We start from the raw sequence: 21,462 nt of genomic DNA on the forward strand, positions 1-21,462 counted from the left end.
ATAAAGTAGCAAGAGTGCAATTGATTCCAAACAACTTGGAATTTTATTGTAAACATCCCATAAAGAATGGCCAACAAATTAGTCCAGTTTTTTGTCTTTGAAGATAACTGCTTATAGTGACTGGTAACTGCCAAACAAAACATCTTTTATAAACCAAGCCAGTTAGTTTACCTTTCTTTACTGAATTTTAGTTTAATGGACATTTTGTCCATATACAACATCACATTAACTATTAACTCAATGACTTTCTATCTTAAAATTTGTGGATACTAATAACAAACATAAGGTACAGTTTTGTTAATACTTTGTAAGGGATTACAAAAGACAAAGATGGTAAGTTACAGGACAAAGAAATAAATTACTGATTGCCATCACCACAGTATTGTTTAAAAAATTAACATTTCTAGTACTGCTTAATGTGTATCTGGTGACATATGTAAAAACACATTTCCCAACTGGGTTTCTAAATATTTTTGTATGTGATTTTAAAAGTCAATTACCAATGGTGATTATATGTATCAATAGTTTTATTTTTTAGAAAATACTTATCATGCTTTTATATGTCAAAGTCTCATATTATAGATTTAATTAAGATAGGTATAAGAATAACAAATGGACATACATATAAATAAACACACCTTAACTCTAAACTGCAGGGCCTTTCTACTGTACTTCTCCCATCAGTGAATCATAAATTGCTAGTCTTGTTGAAGTATGCTAAATTAGGTGCAGTCTTCATTGCAGTAAGAGAAATGAGGATAAAAGTAAGCAGGGGAGGAATGATTGAAAAGAAAATAATCAAGAATAATGCTATATAAGAAATAAATGTCTAGAAACTTGAGGGCAACTCATAGTTCACAAAATACAGCACCATGAAAAAAATTAACTTTATATTAGAATTTAAACAAAACTTGGTAAACTTCATAATTAAAACTTAATAAAGAAACTTTACTAAGAAATGAAAATCAAAAAAGCATGAAAATATTTTCACACTAATTTTCAAAACAAGCCTTAAAAGTGATCTTACTCTATTTTCAATACAATTTTCATAAAGCCTCATGTACCACAAAACTGTTGGGGATGGGGTTAATATTTAAAACAATGAATTTTAAATGTCGCAAGTTCCATTCCCTCCCCCAGAGCTGAACTATTCATTTTGGAACCCAAAATGTTGGTAATAAAAGTAAATGTTGGATATCACAGCAAACTGAAAATTATACAGGGTGCAAGTTTCCTTTTTGTGGATGTGAAAATTCTAACTTTAAAAATTAGTGCCAGTTGGTAAATGTGTATAAAATAATTCCCAAGATATATAAGTAATAAAGGTGTTTATCACTACCACAAATGTACAAATTTTGAAAAATGATCGAAATTTTTTTATCGAAAACTAAGAAGTGGCATTCATGTTTTTCTTTTCAGTCACTCTGTTATTGTCTGATGACAACCTATAGGATTACAACAAAAACAACAAAATAATAAATCGCTCAAAATATTTCAAATTCTACTCAGTTTCTCAACCTCTGGGTGAAACAAAGTGCTGTATGAAGAATTCTAGCACAAGCCTGATCTCTGGGAAGGGAAACAGAAAAAGAAACAAATGAAGGAAGGATACATTAAAAATAGAGGGACACATGTACATGATAAAACCTAGTTTACCTATAAGGCATAATGAAGTGGATGATCAAGCAGTATATATATATAGGTTAAGTGCTTTACACAGAGACAAAGAGTTGGTAGACTGTGAATATAGCTGTCTTCCATACAAAATATTCTTTTTCAATGTCTGAGACAAAGTATGTCAAGTTGGAAAAAAAATCTACACACACACACACACACACACACACACACACACACACACAAATTTAGTTCTTAGGCTGATAGGCTACTGAATGTTTTGGAAAGCATCCTATTGCTGGAAGAGATACACACAGAAAGACATAGAAGAAACACAATTTGTTTCATAAACAGATATACATGCTAAGATCTTAAAGCTGGTAATTAAAAGATTATTAGCATTCATGAGAAATATTATAGTTCACTGACTATTAATATCCAGCATAGGATTAGGCTTATACATATGTATGTTCTCACACACGTGTTTATTTCTTAGCAACTTATTTAATATTTAGACTTTTCTTCAAAAATTTCAGCTCATTTCCTACTTGCTTTGCTATGCCTGAATCTGATATTTAGGTTTAAAGGTACTCTAAAAAACTAAAGTGTAAAATATTCAGTGTGATACAAATTACAACACATTCACAGGAGGCGGTGTTACAAAAAAGCAAAGTATAAATTGGGGGGAAAATGTTCAGATATAAAAGTAAAAATACTATCTTTCAAACTTTTATTTTCACACTTATTAAAATAATTTGCATGCAAACAGAAAATATCTGTTTGTTTTGTAATAAATGGCAAATATGCTCATCTAACATACCCTGGTGACTTTTGAATCCTAATAACTGAAATCAATATTACAGCAAAATGCTGTTCACTAGTGTTTTCACAGTATTTCACTACATATAAAATGTGCTTAAAAATGTCTTCAGCCTCATTATTCTAATTATCTAAACCTACAAAATCTTGACATATGGGAAATAAATGTGGCATTTTTTTTCAAAATAAATTATAAATAATCTTGAGATAGCTAAAATCACACAAATGGTAATTCTTCTACATTTGAAGAGATTAGCTCTTCATAGAAGAATGTCAAAAAATTTCACACTAAAATGATACACACAATACATGTTTGGGTATATCCATCAATTTAAGTAAATCTATGTTACTTTGATTAGGGTAAGCCAAATTGTTATTGATTCTAGGAAAACACAGGCACAAATTTAGTCTAAATGCAAAATTAGTCTAATTAGCAAAAATAAAAGGTAGAGTTTCAAATGTGAATGTTTTTGAATCTACAGTATGGTTAAAAGTGTCAGCTGAGTTACAACCAGAAGTCGTTTTGGTTTAGTGAAAAAAACAAAACAAAACAAAACAAGACTATAACAACAAAAAAAATCAGCTTGATCTACTGTACAGTAACAGAAGTTAGTGCCATTAACAATTCATAACAATACTTTCTTAAAGCCTGAACATCATTCTTACTGCATGTGAAAACTGTTTAAAGTTGTTAGTGCAGGAACAACCCAAACAAAAGAGCAAAGTTATGTATGTACTCCTTCCTTTGCACTTAAGGATTTTCAGATGCATAAAATGGTTGGAAGCATGAAACAAACACATTAGCTTAAGAAATGTTCTGGGATTACTAGGAATACATTAAAAAGTTTCTTTTATCCCCAAAGTCTGATCTAAGTGTAACAAATCTGCTGTTACAATAACAGAGATCAGTATTATCCCACTCACCTTAAAAATCTAAGTATTTAACAAATTAGTGAATTTGCAATCTCTCAAATTTGAGGAGTAAAACTGATCTTGTAACTCAAGCTCACTTATGGAATCATGTGCACTCTACTGCTGTAAACAAGACCATAAGGGTTTTAAAGATTTTTTAATCTATAAAATAATTACTCAAATATTATTGTGCAGTGTAATGAGGTTCTTTTCTGAAAGATTATAACAGAAGAACCCTTTGGAATGGTATGAGCAAAACCTATTAAAGTTGACTCAAAATATTTGCTAGCCAAAACATCCAATTCAAACTAGCTGCTTTGTTACATTTTAAAATTCAAATGAAAACCAATCACTCACAGCTGTAAATAGTAAGTGGTAGCAGAGATACATAAGTAGTAGACCAAGTCTACTTACACAAATATGTTCTAAGAAAAGCCTAAGGTACAGCATACTACACTTATGAAAGTTTGTTAATTACAACTATTATTTTGAGAGCCAATACAATTATTAACAACCTCTCAGCTTATAACATAGGAGTATTCATTCCTACCAAGTTTGTTCTATTTTTCCTTAGTCAGTAATGAGTAACAGCATCTATTTTCTTTAATGTTTCCAGTAGTTGTAGTTAATAGAGGTAGCTGAGCTACTATTCAAAGAAGTTATTCTTTGTGGATGAGGATTTTTTCAAATGTTTATGTTATTCTTTAAACTACACGAGTTCTATTAATGCAATAAAATATAATAGGAAAAAGAAAATGGATGCAAGAAACTTTTGCATTTGGCACCTTGTCTAGATCGATACCTCAAATGTTATTTTTTAATAAAGTTAATGCACACATCAAGACACACCACAAAGATTTGCTACATATTTACAAGGCACCAACCCTTTCTCACCTTTAACATGAATTAAGCAAATCAATGAAAAGCATATCAAGATCCCCCCACCCCCAAAAAACTGTAGTATAAATATATACTTCAGTTCAGTACAATGAAAGTTTAGCCTGGGAAGAGTAAAATAATCCAGATCGTTCTTACAATATAGAAACTGTAAACATTTAATAGCTGCCTATAGGATTGGTGTATTGTGCAAAAGTTATTATTACTGGGTACAAGAATCAAAATGGCAAAAACAAACTATATAAAACTCTGTAAGAAGGTGCTATACTTCTGTGATACAAAAGCAAAAGAGGGATATTCCATTGAGATAAAAATGTCATGCTACTCTTAAGAAGCTGAATGCTCCCTTAATGTAGTAAATCTGTAGTGTGTTTGTGGCGTACTGTGTTGTGTGTGTGTGTGTGTGTGTGTGTGTGTGTGTGTGTATGTGGGCAGAATTTTTTTTTTTAATTTAAGGCCTAATAAGTAAGGCTTGTTTGAATAAATGAAGTGTGGAGATCAAAAGTCTTGAAAAAAATGTATACTGGCATAATGGAAAAGCACCAATGTGAAAGGAAGCAGAAGTCCCCACACAACTTGCTTTGTAGATTTCCTAGTAAATTCCCTGCAGTAGAAGGCCATTAATTTTTTTTAAATTACTCTAAATTTATTAACTGTTAATAATTCCATCCCATGAGATGGCTAACCCTGGCTTTTTCTGTCATTTTACGCACTCTGCCTGATCTGGATGTACCAAGATTCAGAGGATCTTCAGTGGACACAAAATTGTCATTATCAGAATCATCATTATATAAAACAGTCCTCCTGCCTTGGTTTCTTGTTTTAATTCGAGGCAGTCTACTGAAACGTCCTGAAAACATGGTATCAAATTCATCATCTGCAATACGTGCACGTTTGGCTCTGGTGGCTCCTCTAGAAGTACCTCTTCCTCCTCTCCCTCTCCCTCTCCCTCTAGTGGCACCTGCACCTCTTCCTCGACCTCCTCGTCCCCTGCCTCCTCTTCCTCGGCCTCCTCTACTCCATCTACCCCATCTGCCCCATCTGCCCCTTCCTCCTGTGCCTCTTGTCTTCCAGTTTCTTTTTCCATTGGCATATTGCTTTCTGAGTTTTCTTTTAGGCCTGGTTTGTATGAATTTGCTATAGTCGTGGTCTCCATCTACATAATCTTGATCTGTTCTGGAAGTTGATTCAGAATCAGAATCAGAACCACAGGTACTTTCAGAACTCAAACTGGATCCTAACTCTCCACTCTCTGAGGAGGATAAATGTGATTTCTCTTTTGTTTCTTTTTTCTCTTTCTCTTCTCTTCCCATGCTTTCATCTTCTTCTGATGCACTAAGTAGTTTTCTTTTGATTCCTGTCCGAGGCTCTCTGCCATCACCATTTGTAAGGGGTCCATCAAGGGAGTGATCTAAATCAAGATGAATAATTTTTTAAAGTTAAGCTTTGACACGGAAGATTGATTACTTAGGTTCAAAAGTAAAATAAACATTGTATCAAAAAATGTTTAGCACCCAAAGATACATGGGGTAAAATCGTGGAGCGTATTGGAGTATAAATTTAAATCTGTTAGAAACTGAAGACAATGAAGTTTTTATTTTTGTCTGTGTTTTTAGGGGGCCAGGGAGGAAAGTATGGAAGGATGATGGGTAATGATGAAGCTGAGCAGAAATCTCAAGGGCTTGAACTCTAGAAAGAATTATCTAGGAATATGTATCAAAATAATTTCACTGACTCAGTGAACAAATATTTACTGATTACCTAATATGATGCTTGAAGTTTGAAATAAGGCAATAATGAGACAAAGTCCTTGCTCTTTGAATTTATATTTTAGTGGGGAAAGCTTGATAGACAATGAAGTAAATAAAAATATAATTTCAAGTAATGATACATGCTATAAAGAAAAAGAAAATAGGGTGATTAAAAAATGCTCAAGTGTATACATGGGGTATTTTAGATAAAGACTTTCATATTGAGGTAGTATCTGAGAAAAGAACTGAATGAAGTGAGATCTGGGAAAAGAACATTCCATTGGAGAAAACAGAAACCCAGTGTAACTAGAGTGTAAGAGAAAAGCAGAGTTGTGGTATATAACTGCTAGTGGTGAAGGGTTTTAAAACCAGAGAATGACAGGATCTGACTTATATTTTTAAAGGAGCACTACAGTTGCTCCACATAGAACAGATTATAGAAGGAACAAGATTAGAAGCAGAGACAAGTTGGGAGAACACTGCAATTGTCTAGGTAAGATATGATAAGGGGATGTACCAACAGAGGTGATGAGAAGTGATTAGATTTAGATTATTTCCTTCTAGAGGAGCCATCAGAACCAACCTTTTATTTTTAAGGTTCAAACTGACAGGAATTGATGATGGATAGGATGTCAAATGTTAAGTGTAGTATTAAGGTCAACTCCGAGGTCTTATGGCCTGAGAAACTGGTTGAATGGTAGAGATATTTTGCTAAGTTGGAGAATCCTGAAAGAGGAATAGGTTTACATAGTCTGGTAGAAAAAAAAAATCAATGTTCCAGTTTTAATTTTTTTTTTTAACATTTATTTATTTTTGAGACAGAGAGAGACAGAGCATGAACGGGGGAGGGGCAGAGAGAGAGGGAGACACAGAATCGGAAACAGGCTCCAGGCTCTGAGCCATCAGCCCAGAGCCCGACGCGGGGCTCGAACTCACGGACCGCGAGATCGTGACCTGGCTGAAGTCGGACGCTTAACCGACTGCGCCACCCAGGCGCCCCAGCAATGTTCCAGTTTTAAATACTACAAGAGATCCAAGTAAAGACAATAAAAAAAAAGAAAAAGAAAAAAGCAGGTAACGTAACTGTCAAGAGGTCAGGGGAGACTCATTCAGAGTTAGAGATATAATTTTGGAAATATTCAGTAAGAGATGACATTTAAGGTCAAGAGAACTGAGGGCACTTATTCAGAGGGCAAACAGAAAAAGAAGGTGACTGATGACTGAGACTTGGGATATTCCAACCATCTAAAGATAAAGAAGAATTGGAAAAAATAATTGAGAAGAAACAGCTAGTGAGGTAGGAGAAAAAAAAGGAGAGTGGACTGAAAAACTTGGAATGAGCAATGACTAGGGTTGTATGGTAACCATAGCAACAAGATTACTCTAATAGTCTTGGTATTATAGACTGAATTATGTTCCTCTCTCAAAAAAATACATATGTTGGTTTTCTGGAGAAAGATGATAATGGACTAGGAGGACCCTAGGCTCATCGTGTCCCACAAACAACCAGATAACAACCAAATCATCCTAAATACTTCAGAAAACAACTTGAAGACTGACAGAACAAACTCCACAACTAAAGGGAGAGAATAAGCCACATTGAAGAAGGTAGTAAGTCCACAGATATGGTTTAGGTGAGAAAAGGATCATGGGTGCTGCAGAGGGGAGGGAGCCTTGGTCACAGAGAAGGGCGCAAAAGAGTAGAGCACACAGGGGAATGCAAAAGGAGAACAATTACCCAAAACCATTGGCTCGGAAAATAGAGGGGCTGATTTTCAAGAATTCTTACAACCAGTGGGGCTTAAAGCCAAGAGTTTTAAAGGTTAGCAGGCTTGGCTGGGATAGAGACCTGAGGGCACTGCCTTGCCCTTGGAGAAAAGGCAAGCAAACAACCTGGGGGCAGAGCAAGGAAATAGTGATTTGAAGAACACTTGGGACACACATAGGGGAGATTATTCACTCTTCTTGGAGGGCTTTCTTGAGAGGCAGTTTTCACAGAGAAGCTTCTCCAGAAACAAAGGAGCTGACCAGAGCCATTTCCCTCCCCTACCCCTCAGCATAACCACAGAGCCAGCAGTGGGAAGCAGCACAGGCCCAATACTGGCTAAATAACTTGTTTATGAGAATCCCCACACCCCTGCACATAGTGGGACTGTCCTTTTCAGTCAAGCTTGCCTCAGTCCCAGCACAGCTGTGGGCCCATCCCCCAGAAGACTAGCACAAGCCACTACCACACGACATGTCTAAAGCCTGAAATTTTAAAGGGCACCAGGATTGTCTTGGATAGAGCCTGGCAGGCACTGTGCTGCTCCTGGAGAGAAGGGATGCAAAAAACCTAGAGGCAGACAGCTTGGAAACAGCAATCTAGAAAATGCTTGGGGCACACAGGTAGGAGATTATTTGCTCTTCTCAGAGTGTTTTGCTGAGAGGCAGCATTCACAGAGACTCCTCTCAGGGAACAAAAGAGCTGGCAGGTGCCATTTTCCTCCCCAGCTCCTCAGCATAAACAGAGAGCCAGCTGCAGGAATCAGCACAGTGCCTATACTGGCTTCCTAATGTGCTTACACCAAGTCCCACACCACAGCACTCTGGTGAAGACTGCCTTTCTCAGTCAAGCTTGCACCAGTACTAGTGCGGTGGGCTCCTTCCCGAGAAGTACAGCAGAAAATTCTGCCCAAACTACAACTTCCAACAGAGTTCTGCAGGGCTTCAGTTCTAGTGGAAATAGTATCAGGAAACCAGAGCATTTGACAAGGTAACCAGAGCCTAGTTAAAACTTGCCATATTCTGGCCAAGGAATAAACACTACACACTGCAAACAAGAAGAGCCTATGCAGGCAACTGGCCTGAAGGATAGAACAGCTAAAACACAACAGCAGAACAGAAGCAGCACACACCAGAGAGAATCCCTGAAGTGCCAGCTACTGGAAACTACATGACATCATCAAACAATTACTTTCAGGAGCAAGACACATAACTGGCTTTCCTGATGCACAGACAAAGACAAAGACTTAAGACAAAATACGACGATGGAGGAATTCATCCCAAATGAAAGAACAAGATAAGGCCATGCCCACAGATCTAAGTGAAACAGATATAAGTAGCATGCCTAATGGAAAATTTAAAGCAACAATCATAAGGATACTCACTGGGCTTCAGAAAAGAATGGAATACATCAGGTAAACCCTTACCACAGAGATAAAAGAGTTACAAAACAATCATTCAGAAATGAAGAAAGCTATAAATGAGATTGGAACAGGCTTGATGCAATGAACAGTAGGCTGGAAGAAGCAGAGGAACGATTTAGAGATATAGAAGACAAAATAATGGAAAATAATGAAGGTAAAAAAAGAGAAAGAAGAATTAGGGAACACAAAAATAGACTTAGGGGAAATAATGATTCCATCAAATGTAAAAGCATTTGTATTATAGGAGTCCCAGAAGAAGAAGAGACAGAAAAGGGGACAGAAAAGTTATTTCAAGGAAAAAAACAGCAGATACTCCCCTAATCTGGGAAAGGAAAGAGACATCCAGATCCAGGAGGCACAGAAAACTCCCATCAAAATCAACAAAAGAAGAACAGTATCAGGACATATTGTAATTATACTGGCAAAATATAGTGATAAATAAAAAAAACCGTAAAAGCAACAAGACAAAAGAAGTCCTTAAGTTACAAGAGAAGAACCGTAAGGCCACCTGCAGATTTTTTAACAAACAGAAACTTGGCAAGCCAGAAGGGAGTGGCATGATATATTCAACAAGCTGGATGGGAAAAATCTGCAGCCATGAAGACTATGTCCAGCAAGGCTGTCAATCAGAATAGCAGAGATAAAGAGTTTCCCAGACAAACAAAAAGTGAAGGAGTTCCTGACCACTAAAGCAGCTCTGCAAGAAATATTAAAGGGGATCTTTGAGTGGAAAGGAAGGACCAAAAGTAAGAAAGACAAGAAAGGAACAGAGAAAATCTCCAGATACAACGAAAAACAAGTAATAAAACATCACTAAATACATATCTATCAATAATTACTCTGAATATAAATGGACTAAACACTCCAATCAAAAGATAGAAGGTGTCAGAATGGATTAAAAAAAAAAACAAGACCCATCTATATACTGCCTACAACACATTCATTTTAGACATAAAGATGCCTGCAGATTCAAAGTGAGGAGATAGGGAAACATTTATCACACAAACTCCTGTAAACAGAAAGCCAGAGCAGCAACATGTTTATTGGACAAATTAGACTTTAAAACAAAGACTGTAATAAGGGATAAAGAAGGTCACTATATCATAATAATGGGAAATACAAGAACACCTCAAATTATAAGTATGTAAGTACCCAACCTGGAATTACTCAAATATATAAAATAATTAATAACAAACATAGAGGAACAAATTAATAACAACATAGTAATAGGAGGGGACATTAATATTCCACTTACATCAATGGAAAGAACATCTAAACAAAATACAAAAGGACACAATGGTTTTGAGTGCCACACTGGATCAGATGAATTATCACATATACTCAGAACATTCCACCCTAAAACAGCACAATTTACATTCTTTTCAAGTGCACATGGACATTCTCAACAACAGATCACATCCTAGGTCACAAATCACGGATTGATGAGGTAGATGAGAGAATAGGTGAATTAGAAGATAAAATTATGGAAAAAAAGGAAGCTGAGAAAAAGAGAGATAAAAAAAATCCAGGAGTATAAGGGAAGTATTAGAGAACTAAGTGATGTAATCAAATGGAACAATATCCGTATCATAGGAATTCCAAAGGAAGAAGAGGGAGAGAGAAAGGGGCTGAAGGTGTATTTGAACAAATCATAGCTGAGAACTTCCCTGATCTAGGGAAGGAAACAGGCATTGAAATCCAAGAGGCACAGAGAACTCACTTCAGACATGACTTGAATCGATATTCTGCACGACATATCATAGTGAAACTGGCAAAATACAAAGATAAAGAGAAAATTCTGGGATAAACAGGCCCTGACTTAAAAACATAGACACATAAGGGTAGTGGCAGACCTATCTATGGAAACTTGGCAGGCCAGAAAGGAATGGCAGGAAATCTTCAATATGATAAACAGAAAATATATGCAGCCAAAAATCCTTTATCCAGCAAGTCTGTCATTCAGAATAGGAGGAGAAAGGTTTTCCCAAACAAACAAAAACTGAAGGAATTCATAACCACTAAGCCCTACAAGAGATCCTAAGGGGGATTCTGTGAGTGAAATGTTGCAAGGACCACAAAGTACCAGAGACATCACTACAAGCATGAAACCTACAGACATGACAATGACTCTAAACCCATATCTTTCTATAATAACACTGAATGCAAATGGACTAAGTGCTCCAACCAAAAGACATAGGATATCAGAATGGATAAAAAACAAGACCCATCTATTTGCTGTCTACAAGACACTCATTTTAGACCTGAGAACATTTTCAAATTGAAAGTGAGGGGATGGAGAACTATCTATCATGCTATTGGAAGCCAAAAGAAAGCTGGAGTAGCCATACTTATATCAGTCAAACTAGATTTTAAATTAAAGGCTGTAACAAGAAATGAAGAAGGGCATTATATAATAATTACAGGGTCTATCCATCAAGAAGAGCTAACGATTATAAATGTCTATGCACTGAATACAGGAGCCCCAATATATAAAATCATTAATCACAAACATAAGCAACCTTTTTGTAAGAATGTGGTAATTGCAGATTTTAATAATCCACTTACAGCAATGCATAGAACATCTAGACAGAGAATAAACAAAGAAACAAGGGCCCTGAATGATACATTGGATCCGATGGGCTTGAGAGATATATTTAGAACTCTGCATCCCAAAACAACAGAATATACATTCTTCTCGACTGCACGTGGAACATTCTCCAAGATAGATCACATACTGGGTGATAAACCAGCCCTTCATAAGTATAAAAGAACTGAGATCATACCATGCACACTTTCAGACCACAATGCTATGAAACTTGAAATCAACCACAGGAAAAAGTCTGGAAAACCTCCAAAAGCATGGAGGTTAAAGAAAACCCTACTAAAGAATGAATGGGTCGGGGCGCCTGGGTGGCTCAGGCGGTTAAGCGTCTGACTTCCACTCAGGTCATGATCCCCTGCGTCAGGTTCTGTGCTGACAGCTCAGAGCCTGGAGACTGCTTCAGATTCTGTCTCGTCCTCTCATTGCGCCTCCCCTGCTCATGCTCTGTCTCTGTCTGTCAATAATAAACGTTAAAAAAATTAAAAGGAAAGAATGGGTCAACCAGGCAATTAGAGAAGAAATTAAAAAAATACGTGGAAACAAATGAAAAAAAAAAAAAGACAACATTCCAAACGCTTTGGGATGCAGTGGAGGCAGTCCTGAGAGGAAAATACATTGCAATCCAGGCCTATCTCAAGAAACAATAAAAATCCTAAATGCAAAATCTTAACAGCACACCTAAAGGAAATAGAAGCAAAAGAGCAAAAACACCCCAAACCCAAGAGAAGAAGAGAAATAATAAAGATCAGAGCAGAAATAAACAGTATAGAACCTAAAAAAACTTTAGAGCAGACCAATATAAACATGATTTGTTTTTTTTGAAAAAATAAACAAAATTGACAAACCTCTAGCCAGGCTTCTCAAAAAGAAAGGGGAGTTTACCCAAATAGATAAAATCACAAATGCAAATGGATTTCTTACAACCAGTCTCTCAGAAATACAAGCAATCATCAGGGAATACTATGAAAATTTATATGCCAACAAACTGGACAACCTGGAATAAATGGACAAATTCCTAAGCACCCACACACTTCCAAAACTCAAACAGGAAGAAATAGAAAACTTGAACACACCCATAATCAGTGAAGAAATTGAATCTGTTATCAAAAATCTCCCAACAAATAAGAGTCCAGGACCAGATGGCTTCCCTGCGGAATTCTACCAGACATTTAAAGCAGATATAATACCTATCCTTCTCAAGCTGTTCCAAAAAATAGAAAGGGAAGGAAAATTTCCAGACTCCTTCTATGAAGCCAGCATTACTTTGATTCCTAAACCAGACAGAAACCCAGCAAAAACAAAACAAAACAAAACAAAAAAACAAAAAAAACCCCAAAAAACCAGAGACCAATAACCCTGATGAATATGGATGCAAAAATTCTCAACAGGATACTACCAAATCCAATTCCACAGCATATAAGAAGAATTACTTACCATGATCAAGTGGGATTCATTCTTGGGCTGCAGGGCTGGTTCAACATTCTCAAATCAATCAATGTGATACATCACATTGATAAAAGAAAAGAAAAGAACCATATGATCCTGTCAATCGATGCAGAAAAGGCCTTTGACAAAATTCAGCAACCTTTCTTAATAAAAACCCTTGAGAAAGTTGGGATAGAAGGAACATACTTAAACATCATCAAAGCCATTTATGAAAAGCTCACAGCTAATATCATCCTCAATGGGGAAAACTAAGAGTTTTCCCCCTGAGATCAGGAACATGACAGGGATGTCCACTCTCACCGCTGTTGTTTAACGTAGTGTTGGAAGTTCTAGCATCAGCGGTCAGACAACAAAAGGAAATCAAAGGCATCAAAATTGGCAATGATGATGTCAAGCTTTCACTTTTTGCAGATGACATGATATTATACATGGAAAACCTGACAGACTCCACCAAAAGTCTGCTAGAACTGATACATGAATCCAGCAAAGTCACAGGATACAAAATCAATGTACAAAAATCAGTTGCATTCTTACACACTAATAATGAAGCAACAGAAAGACAAATAAAGACACTGATCCCATTCACAATTGCACCAAGAAGCATAAAATACTGTGGAATCAACCTAACCAAAGATGTAAAAGATCTGTATGATGAAAAGTATAGAAAGCTTATGAAGGTAATTGAAGAAGATATAAAGAAATGGAAAAACATTCCAATTGGAAGAATAAATATTGTTAAAATGTCAATACTACCCAAAGCTATCTACACATTCAATGCAACCCCAATAAAAATTGCACCAGCATTCTTCTTGAAGCTAGAATAAGCAATCCTAAAATTTGTATGGAACCACAAAAGACCCTGAATAGCTAAGGTAATATTGAAGAAGAAGACCAAAGCAGGAGGCATCACAATCCCAGACTTTAGCCTCTACTACAAAGCTGTAATCATCAAGACAGCATGGTATTGACACAAAAACAGACACATAGACCAATGGAATAGAATAGAAACTCCAGAATTGGATCCACAAAAGTATGGCCAACTAAGCTTTAACAAAGCAGGAAAGAATATCCAATGGAAAAAAGTCTCTTTAACAAATGGTGCTGGAAGAACTGGACAGCAACATGCAGAAGAATGAAACTAAATCACTTTCTTACACCGTTAACAAAAGTAAACTCAAAATGGATAAAGGACCTGAATGTCAGACAGGAAACCATCAAAACGCTAGAGGAGAAAGCAGGAAGAAAAATCTTTGACCTCAACCGCAGCAATTCCTTACTTGACACATCTAAAGGCAAGAAAATTAAAAGCAAAAATGAACTATTGGGACCTAATGAAGAGAAAAAGCTTATGCACTGCAAAGGAAACAATCAACAAAACTAAAGTGCAACCAACGAAATGGGAAAATGTATTTGCAAATGACATATCAGACAAAGGGCTAGTATCCAACATCTATAAAGAACTCACCAAACTCCACACCCGAAAAACAAATAATCCAGTGAAGAAATGGGCAGAAGACATGAATAGCCACTTCTCTAAAGAAGAAATCCAGATGGCCAATGGGCACGTGAAAAGATGCTCAATGTCACTCCTCTTCAGGGAAATACAAATCAAAACCACACTGAGATGCCACCTCAAGCCAGTCAGAGTGGCTAAAATGAACAAATCAGCAGACTATAGATGCTAGAGAATGTGGAGAAATGGGAACCTTCTTGTACTGTTGGGGGGAATGCAAACTGGTGCAGCCACTCTGGAAACCAGTGTGGAGGTTCCTCAAAAAATTAAAAATAGATCTATCCTATGACCCAGCAAATGCATGGCTAGGAATTTACCCAAGGGATACAGGAGTGATGATGCATAGGGGCACTTGTACCCCAATGTTTATAGCAGCACTCTCAACAATAGCCAAATTATGTAAAGAGCCTAAATGTCCATCAACTGATGAATGGATAAAGAAGTTGTGGTTTATATATACACTGGAATACTATGTGGCAATGAGAACGAAGGAAACATGGCCTTTTTTAGCAAAGTGGATGGGACTGGAGGTGTTACGCTAAGTGAAATAAGCCATACAGAGAAAGATAGATATCATATATTTTTACTCATGTGGATCCTGAGAAACTTAACAGGAACCCATGGGGGAGGGGAAGGGGAAATAAAAAAGAGAGAGGTTAGAGTGGGAGAGAGCCAAAGCATAAGAGACTCTTAAAAAATGAGAACAAACTGAGGGCTGATGGGCGGTGGGAGGGAGGGGAAGCTGGGTGATGGGTATTGAAGAGGGCAACTTTTGGGATGACCACTGGGTGTTGTATGGAAACCAATTTGACAATAAATTTCATATATTTAAAAAAAAAAGAAAGTTAAAAAAAAGAGAATAAACTAAATGTTGATGGGGGGTAAGAGGGAAGGGAAAGTGGGTGATGGTCACTGAAGCGGGCACCTGTTGGGATGAGCATCAGGTGTTGTATGGAAACCATTTTGACAATAAATTTCATGCTAAAAGAAAAAAAAAAAGAATAGATTACATCCTAGGTCACAAATCAGGCCTCAACAAATACAAAAATACTGAGATCATGCCATTCATCTATTCTGACCACAACATTATGAAACTAGAGGTAAACAACAATAAAAAATTTGGAATGACCACAAATACATGGAGCTTAAACAACATGCTACTAAAGAATGAATGGGTTGACCAGGAAATCAAAGAAGAAATGAAAAAATACATGGGAACAAATGAATATGAAAACACAAAAGTCCAAAACATTTGGGATGTAGCAAACAAAAGAGGTCCTGAGAGGGAAGTACATAGCACTACAAGCCTACATCAAGAATCCAGAAATGCCTCCAATAAACAACCTAACCTTACACCTAAACGAGCTCGAAAAACAGCAAGAAATGAAGCTTAAAGCCAGAAGGAAGGAAATAATAAACCTTAGAGCAGAAATAAATTACGTAGGAACAAAGAAAACAATATAACAGATCAATGAAACCAGGAGCTGGTGCTCTGATAAAATTAATAAAATTGATAAACCTCTAGTCAGACTTATCAAAAATAAAGGACCCAAACATTAAAGAAAGGAAAATTAAAAAAAAAAAAATTAAACGGGCGCCTGGGTGGCTCAGTCAGTTGGGCATCTGACTTCAGCTCAGGTCATGATCTCGCAGTTTGTGAGTTTGAGTCCCGCATCAGGCTCTGTGCTGCCAGCTCGGAGCCTGGAGCCTGCTTTGGATTCTATGTCTCCCTCTATCTCTGCCCCTCCCCTGCTCATGCTCTGTCTCTGTCTCTCAATAATAATGAATATTAAAAAAATAAAAAAAGAAAGAACCCAAATAAATAAAATCACTAAAGGGAGAGGAAAAATAATGATAAACACCACAGAAATTGAACTATAAAGGAATATTATGAAAAAAAATATGCCAACAAATTGGACAATCTGGAAGAAATGGGTAAATTCCTAGAAACATATAAACTACCAAAACTGAAACAGAATGAAATAGAAAACTTGAACAGACTGATAACCAGCAAAGAACCTGAGTCAGTAATTAAAAATCTCCCAATAAACAGAAGTCTAGGGCCAGATGGATTCATACATTCACAGGTGAATTCTATGAAACATTTACAGAAGAGTTAATACCTATACTTCTCAATCTATTGCAAAAATAGAAAAGGACAGAAAACATACAAACTCATTCTATGAGACCGGCATTACCTTGATCCCAAATCAGATGAAGACTCTACTAAAAAAAAGAGAACATTAGGGCAATATGGATATGGACACAAAAATTTCTCAATATAACAGTAGTAAATTGAATCCAACAATAAATTAAAAGAATCATTCACCATGACCAACTATGATTTATTCAGGGGTTGCAAGGGAATTTCAATATTTGCAAATCAGTGTGATATACCACATTAATAAAGAAAGGATAAGAACCATATGATCATTACAATATATGCAGAAATAGTATTTGACAATGTATAGCATCCATTCATGATAAAAACGCTCAACAAAGTAGGTTTAGAGGGAACATACCTCAACTAATAAAGGCCATATATGTAAAACCCACAGCTAATATCATCCTTAATGGGGGAAAAATAGAACTTTTCCTCTACGGTCAGGAACAAGACAGGGATGTCCATTCTAACAATGGTTTTTTAACATTGTACTGCAAGTCCTATCCCCAACAGTCAGACAACAAAAAGAAATAGAAGGCATCCAAATTAGCAGGAACGAAGTAAACCTTTCACTGTTTGCAGATGGCATGATAATCTTTATAGAAAACCCAAAAGAGTACCAAAAAACTGCTAGAACTGATAAACGAATTCAGTAAAATCACAGGATACAAATCCATGTACAGGAATTTGTTGCATGTCTATAGACCAATAATGAAGCAGCAGAAAGAGAAATTAAGAAAACAATCCCATTTACAATTGCACCAAAACTATACGATAAATAGGAATAACCTAACCCAAGAGTTGAAAGACCTGATCTCTGAAAACTATAAAACACTCATAAAAGAAATTGAAGATGTAACAAAGAAATGGAAAGACATTCTATGCTCATGGATCAGAAGAATAAATATAGTGAAAAAGTCTATATTACCCATAGCAATGTATATATTTAATGCAATCCCTATCAAGACACCAACAGCATTTTTCACAGAACTAGAACAATCCTAAAATTTCTTTGCAACCTCAAAAGACCCCAAGTAGACAAAGCAATCTTGAAAAAGAAAAGTAAAACTGGAGGCATCACAGTTCTGGAATTCAAGTTATATTACAAAGCTCCTGGGATGAAAACAATATGGTACTGGTACAAAAAGAGACACATAAATCAATGGAACAGAACAGTAAACCCAGAAATGAACCCACAACTATATGGTCAATTCATCTTCAACAAAGCAGGAAAAAATATGCAATGGGAAAAAGATAGTATCTTCAGCAAATCGCATTGATAAAACTGGACAGCAACATGTAAAAGATGAAATGGACCACATTCTTACTCCATATACAAAAATAAATTCAATATGGATGAAAGACCTAAATGTGAGACACGAAACCATTAAAATCCTAGAGGAGAACACAGGTAATCTCTTTGACATTGGACATAGCAACTTCTTACTATGTATGTCTCCTCAAGCAAGGGAAATAAAAGCAAAAATGAACTACTGGGACTTCATCAAAATTAAAATCTGCACAGTGAAGGAAACAATGAACAAAACTAAAAGGCAACCTATGGAATGTGAGAAGATATTTGCAAATGACATATCTGATAAAGGTTTGGTGTCCAGAATATATAAAGAACTGCTAAAACTCAACACCCAAAAAATGAATAATCCAATTTAAAAATGAGAAGACATGAACATTTTTCCAAAGAAGACATACAGATGGCCAACAGACACGTGAAAAGATGTTCAACATCACTCATTATCAGGGAAATACAAATAAAAACTACAATGAGATTATCGCATCACACTTGTCAGAATGACTAAAATCAGCAACACAGTAAAAAACAGGTATTGGCAAATATGTGGAGAAAGGGGAACTTTCTTGCACTGTTGGTAATGCAAAGTGGTGCAGCCACTCTGGAAAAGAGGATGGAGTTTCCTCAAAAAGTTAAAAAATAGAACTAACATATGATCCAGCAATTGCACTACTAGGTATTTACCCAAAGAATACCAAAATACTAATTCAAAGGGATACATGCACACCAATGTTTATAGGAGCAGTATCTACAATAGCCAGATTATGGAAATAGCCCAAATTCTCATCCACTGATGAATGGATAAAGAAGATGTGGTATACATATACAACAGAATATTACTTATGCAATGACATAGATGGAGCTAGAAATTATTATGCTAAGTGAAATAAGTCACAGAAAGAAAAATACCATATGATTTCACTCACATGTGGAAATTAAGAAACAAAACAAATGGGTATGGGGGGAAAAGAGAGAGGCAATCCAAGAAACAGACTCTTAACTATAGAGGACAGAATTTTACCAGAGAGGTCGGTGGATGGATGGATCGGTCAAATAGGTGATGGGGATTAAGGAGTGCACTTGTGATGAGCACTGGGTGTGTATGGAAGTGTTGAATTGCTATGTCATACACCTGAAATGAATGTAACACTATGTTAATAAAGTACAATTTAAATAAAAACTTTAAAAAATAACCTATGTTAAAGCCCTATCCCTCAAAGTTTTTGAATTTGGGACAGATCCTTTAAGGAGGTCATTCAAGTTAAATGCAGTCTTAAGTGTAGGCGCTAAGGCACTAGAATTGGTGTACTTATAAGAAGAGAAACAGACAGCAATGCTCCCTGTCCCTTCCTATCTGTGTATATACAATGAAAAAGTCATATGAGGACATATCAGGAAGGCAACCTAATATTAGCAAGCCAGGAAGAGAATCCTGACTAGACACTCTGTTGGCACCTTGATCTGGAACTTTCAGCTTCCAGAACTGTGAGACATTAAATGTTTCCTGTAAGTATATGAAAAAGTACTCAACATCTCAAATCATCAGGGAAATGCAAATCAAAACCTCAATGGGATATCACACCTGTCAAAATGGCTAAAATCCACAACACAGGAAACAAGTGTTGGTGAGGATGTGGAGAAAGGGAAACCTCTTGCTCTGTTGGTGGGAATGCAAACTGGGACACCCACTGTGGAAAATAGCATTAAATGTCTTCAGAAAGTTAAAAAATAGAACTACCCTATAATCTAGTAATTGCACTACTAGGTATTTACCCAAAGAATACCAAAATACTAATTCAGAGGGATCTATGCAGGGCGCCTGGGTGGCTCAGTCAGTTAAGCATCCGACTTTGGCTCAGGTTAATGGGCTTGCGGTTTGTGAGTTTGAGCCCCATGTCGGGCTGTGTGCTGACAGCACAGTGCCTGGAGCGTGTTTTGGATTCTGTCTCTCTCTCTCTCTCTCTCTCTCTCAAAAATAAATAAACATTAAAAAAAACACAAAGGATCTATGCACCCATATGTTTATTGAAGCACTATTTACAAGAGCCACTTTATGCCTAGAGCCCAAATATCCATTGATAGATGAATGGATAAAGAAGTGTGATATACATATAGAATATTAGCCATAAAAAAGAATGAAATATTGCCATTTACAATGACATGGTTGGAGGTAGAGAGTATAATGATAAGGAAAATAAGTCAGAGAAAGACTAATACTATATGATTTCACTCACATGTTGAATTTAAGAAAAAACAAATGAACAAAGGAGATAAACAGAGAGAGAGAGAGAGAGAGAGAGAGAGAAAGAGAGAGAGAGAGAGAAAGAGAAAACAAGAGGCACTTATAGAAAACAAACTGATGGTTACCAGAGGGGAGGTGGGTGGGAGATGGGTGAAATAGGTGAAGGGGATTAAAGAGTACAGTTATTATGATTAGCATTGAATAATGTACAGAGTTGCTGAATCACTGTATTGTATACCAAAAACTATTACAACACTGTATGTTAATTATACTGGAATTAAAACAGAAAAATTAATACAAGAAAGACAAAGAAAAAGATAAGAGGAGAGAGGAGCTTGGGAAGATGGTGGAGTAGGAGAACGCTGATCTCATCCCATTCAATGTTTTCACTATATATCATCAACATCCACATCAATTAAAAAAAGTGTAACCCAAAGACTGGAAGAACAAACAGCACAACTAAATATAGAGAAGAAGCTGCATATGAAAGCTTAGAAATGTCAGAAAGGTGGAGGGACGCTGCTGGTTTCTTGGAGGGATCTATGTGATGGAGAAGGTAGAGAAATGGGCCCTTGCACCAGGGAGATCACATATGGAAGACTAATCCCCATAATATCTGGCTTTGACAACCACTGGGGCTGAATTCCTGTGTTTGTTTAACCACTGGGACTTGGATCATGGAGCCTGAAGTCAGCTGACTCAGCACAGGGCAAGCCTAGAGGATGATACCTGGGTGATGCCCTTAAAGAGATAGCAGCCTCCATGAAGAAGCAACATAAAAACGGCAGTTTACACAACACTGGGAGCAAACAGGAAACATATCTGTTCATAGTGATTTTGGAGTGTGTTGGGGGACTTCTCTGAAAATGAGGGAGCTGGCAGGTGACATTTTCCTCCCCTGCCCCCTAGCACAAACAATGGGCCATGGGCAGGAGACAGGATTGCACAAATACTTGCTACCTAACCAACTAACAGTGCACCATGCCCATGAGTTATCCTGAAGGC

At 36.6% G+C, this 21,462-nt stretch overlaps 1 protein-coding gene across 3 annotated transcripts in view; it reads right to left on the bottom strand.

Annotated features, from left to right (window-relative positions):
- Nucleotides 1-24: 24 nt before the first annotated feature.
- BRWD3 (bromodomain and WD repeat domain containing 3) overlaps nucleotides 25-21,462 on the bottom strand; it is a 234,360-nt gene continuing 212,922 nt past the window's right edge. For all 3 annotated transcript variants that reach the window (XM_043570815.1, XM_043570814.1, XM_043570816.1), the window contains one exon: nucleotides 25-5,653. In XM_043570815.1, coding sequence (XP_043426750.1) covers nucleotides 4,899-5,653 — 755 coding nt within the window. In that variant the 3' untranslated portion in view covers nucleotides 25-4,898. The remainder of the gene's footprint in view (nucleotides 5,654-21,462) is intronic.

Source organism: Prionailurus bengalensis, chromosome X, assembly GCF_016509475.1.
Source record: "Prionailurus bengalensis isolate Pbe53 chromosome X, Fcat_Pben_1.1_paternal_pri, whole genome shotgun sequence".
Classification (NCBI taxonomy): Eukaryota; Metazoa; Chordata; class Mammalia; order Carnivora; family Felidae; genus Prionailurus; species Prionailurus bengalensis.